We start from the raw sequence: 3524 nt of genomic DNA, 5'->3' as shown, positions 1-3524 counted from the left end.
TACCAGAGACAATTTATTTTTTTTTTTACTTTATTTGTAGCAAATCACAGCCTGTATTAGAACTGTTGTTTATTTTTAAAAGTCTGAGTCTGAGAAACATTCTTAAAATCTACAACATATATATGTTTTTACTGATAAATCTGAGTCAATACCTAATAACTACATGTATATTTAGTGTAAGTGTGTGTTATATTCCATATTGTCACATCTGATCTGACTGGATATTGATGATGTGTTTAGACTGTTAATAATGGCCATCTACTCTCTTCTAAGAATAAAGATAAACAATCTGATACGCTGGATCAGAGCACCAATAAAGGTATATTGGACAGCACATGCATTTCCCTTTGACTTTTGTTGTTTTGCCTGTACTTCTTGATACATGGCATCTGTGTAGTATGTTCCCCCGTTTGCTTTGAACATGTTGTCGATCATCTTTATCAGCTCCACCACTTGACTTCTGTCTTTACTGGTGTTTTCAAAGACATGCAACCTGTTTCCACAGCGCTGAACGAGTTGTCTAACCTCTGGCTTGCCCTCACGTAGATATTGATGTATGGTCTTGTTTTTGAGTTCACCACCACGGGTAAACAGCACGATCATGTACTGGTCAGCTTTTGGACCAAACAGCTTTTGCAGGGCTTCTACAGAGTTTTTCTCTGCATTGGCAAATCGACCAAGTTCGATGACCAGCAGGAACACATGAGGTCCAGGACATGAGACTTCAACACATCTCACAATTTCATTTTTGATGAATCCTTCGGATTTCTCAGCGTCCAGGAGCCCTGGTGTGTCTACCACACTAACCACTCTGTTGCCCCAACGTGTCACAGCTTTTTCACAGACCTGAGTCACTGATGATAAACTGGGACTGGATACGAAAATTTCCTGTCCAAGAATGGTGTTTCCAACAGCACTCTTGCCCACACCAGTTTTTCCAATCATCACGATTCTTAAATCAGGACCTGGAATGCAATTCATAACTTCTGGTAAAGCTGTCTGAAGTGTGAGTCATGAGTCATCAACTTGATGTACACATTAAATTAAATTAAATGAGTTACATACATAGAGTGGATGCAAACAAAAACTTTTGTTTTGAGTCTCACCTGCAGGAAGTAACGCCATCTTCTCTCAGCAGCGTTGTCTCAACAAAGATGACAAAGATGAATGTTAAGGCTTTAAGGCCGTTGTTCATTTATGTGGTGGCTACACAGCTGACACGCCTCGCAGTATTTGCATAACAGGTCCATATAAAACAGGAAGACAGCAGCACAGTCTACAGACACCACACAGCCTGTCTGTACTTTGCTGCGCTGGATCCATGAACCATGTCTCACAGTAAGTTTTGCAGTAATAATTTTCTATCATGCATGTTTGTTTTGCTCTCTCTGCTTTGCTTTAGTAAGACACCATTGTTGAAGTAAACCGCTTTTGGATAATCATGTGACAATGTAATCATCAAATGTATTTTCTATTGCATGTATCAGGTAAAAAAAAAGACATTTTGTTTGTTGTTTTCACAGATAAGACATCAGTCGTCATTCTGGGACATGGAGATCGTTTGAAGAAAGCTCTTATAACTGTCATTTTAGGGAAAGATTTATCTCAAGTATCCAAAAGAAATGTTCTGAAAAGTACTGAGATATATGAAAATAACTCATATGAGGTCACATGTGCACCAGACATTCACACATCATGTGAGGACATAAGAGAGCTATTTGCTATTAATCAACACCCTCACATGTCTTTGATGGTGGTAGAGGACGGGTTTTCAACAGAGGAGGTATGGCAACAGATAGAAATGCTGCACCGCATAACTGGAAGACCCACAGAGGAGTTCAGAGTGCTGCTGCCCCTCAAAAATAAACACCCAGATAAGTATCCATTCAAATGCTGCACATTGGGGGAGGTTTTCAACAAACTGAGTAAACTGACAGAAGGAAGACACCTGATGCCAACTGACAAGAGGTAAAAGTGAAAGGAAAGGCATGCAGATGCAAGATTGAATATAACTTTAAGTGAAAAAGATAAAATCTTGGACAAATTATCTGATATGCCATACACTGGCACATGTAGAATATTTAGTAAATTTTATTCACAAGGGGGCTGCAATTGTTTATATACTATTACACCATAAATTGACTAACTCTGTCCCTACATTATAGGTATACTGACCATCCTGAGCCAGAAAGGTCAACACAAGGCACTGAGATGGAGGTGACAGGTAAGCCACAATCTGTGTAGCGATTAGTGAGGGCAAATTAATTAAAACAGAACCAAAGGGTTTTATAGCAACTTACAGAAGCTCTTGTTTGGCCTTTTTATTCAGGTGGCACAAATAGCAAAGGACATTTCATTGATTCCGAGAAGAGTTTCAAACGTAAGAAAAATGTGTAGTTTTTGTTTTAATACAAGCAGTCACACTTGCAAGCTATGAAAACAGATCATTGTAAAGTTTTTGTCCTACATTAATGCAGGAAACCACTCTGGCACCAAAGTGAACCTTGTTCTGCTGGGAATGGCCGGGACTGGAAAGAGTGCAAGTGGGAACACAATCCTAGGAAAGCCACTGTTCAAGTCAACAACCAGTTCAAGTCTGACTACCACAGAGTGCCAAGAGGCAGAAACAGAGATAGGTGGTAGACATGTTCGTGTCATTGATACTCCAGACATCTTTGATGATGAGATCAAATCATCAGTTAAGAGCAAACATGTGAGAAAGTGCAAAGAGCTCTGTAAGGAGGAGCCTTGTGTTTACTTACTTGTGATGCGGGCCAGCAGATTTATAGAAGATGAGAGGGACATATTGAAAAAGTTAGAAAAAGCTTTTGGCAGCAGAGTTCAAGAACAAACAGTCATCCTGTTTACTCGTGGCGAAGACCTTTGGCGTGCAAAAATTAGCTTTGAGAATTTTTTGCATGACTGCCAGCCTGATCTCAAGAAAATAGTTGAGAAGTGTGGCAGAAGGTGTGTTCTTTTTGAGAACAGTGACTCACGTTCACCTCAAGTGGAAGAGCTGATGAAGACAGTGAGCAGGATGTTCAAATAAAATAATAACTGGTATGTGTCAGACCAGATCAATTAAGTGCTGGCTGATTTCTTTCCTTAAAAGTATAAATAGGCTTCATTGTGAAATGATTTAATACTTTGAACTAATTGATTATACAGTTATGAAGGATTTAATCAGAGATTGATATAATATTCAGAGTATTTTCATTTGGAATTGGTGCTTGGATTCTGTGAAGTCAACCGAACACATCTTTATACTACTTAAAAACAAAAAGCTCCCTGTTTCTCACTTTATCGTTTGTAAACTGTGATGGCATAAACTTTACATTTATCAATAAAACCCAGTTGTGTTGTAAACTTAGTGTCTCTTGTCTTGGGTAATTGCACCACACAGATCCTTTCAGACACAGTGATTTCTCAGGGCTTCACTTGCACAGACACCATAAATAGGTACATGTATAGATTAAGAGGACATGAAGAAATGTTACCCTAAATGTTGTGACAGAGCTGATTAT

At 38.9% G+C, this 3524-nt stretch overlaps 2 protein-coding genes across 2 annotated transcripts; one reads left to right on the top strand and one right to left on the bottom strand.

The window, feature by feature from the left end:
• Nucleotides 1-258: 258 nt before the first annotated feature.
• LOC126397582 (GTPase IMAP family member 7-like) lies at nucleotides 259-1125 on the bottom strand. Its single transcript, XM_050056471.1, has 2 exons — nucleotides 1107-1125; nucleotides 259-965 (listed from the first exon to the last, which is right to left on the bottom strand). The coding sequence occupies exons 1-2, from the start codon at nucleotides 1123-1125 to the stop codon at nucleotides 259-261; spliced, it is 726 nt and encodes a 241-aa protein (XP_049912428.1).
• Nucleotides 1126-2133: 1008 nt separating this feature from the next.
• On the top strand, nucleotides 2134-3049 carry LOC126398137 (GTPase IMAP family member 7-like). The gene is made up of 2 exons (XM_050057360.1): nucleotides 2134-2224; nucleotides 2478-3049. Exons 1-2 carry the CDS (start codon nucleotides 2212-2214, stop codon nucleotides 3047-3049), a joined length of 585 nt encoding a protein of 194 aa, XP_049913317.1. The 5' UTR covers nucleotides 2134-2211.
• Nucleotides 3050-3524: the final 475 nt, after the last annotated feature.

This window comes from Epinephelus moara, chromosome 11, assembly GCF_006386435.1.
Source record: "Epinephelus moara isolate mb chromosome 11, YSFRI_EMoa_1.0, whole genome shotgun sequence".
In the NCBI taxonomy this organism is placed as follows: Eukaryota; Metazoa; Chordata; class Actinopteri; order Perciformes; family Serranidae; genus Epinephelus; species Epinephelus moara.
Note: the sequence above shows the minus strand (reverse complement) of the source record. Positions and strands in the feature narration are given on the sequence as shown.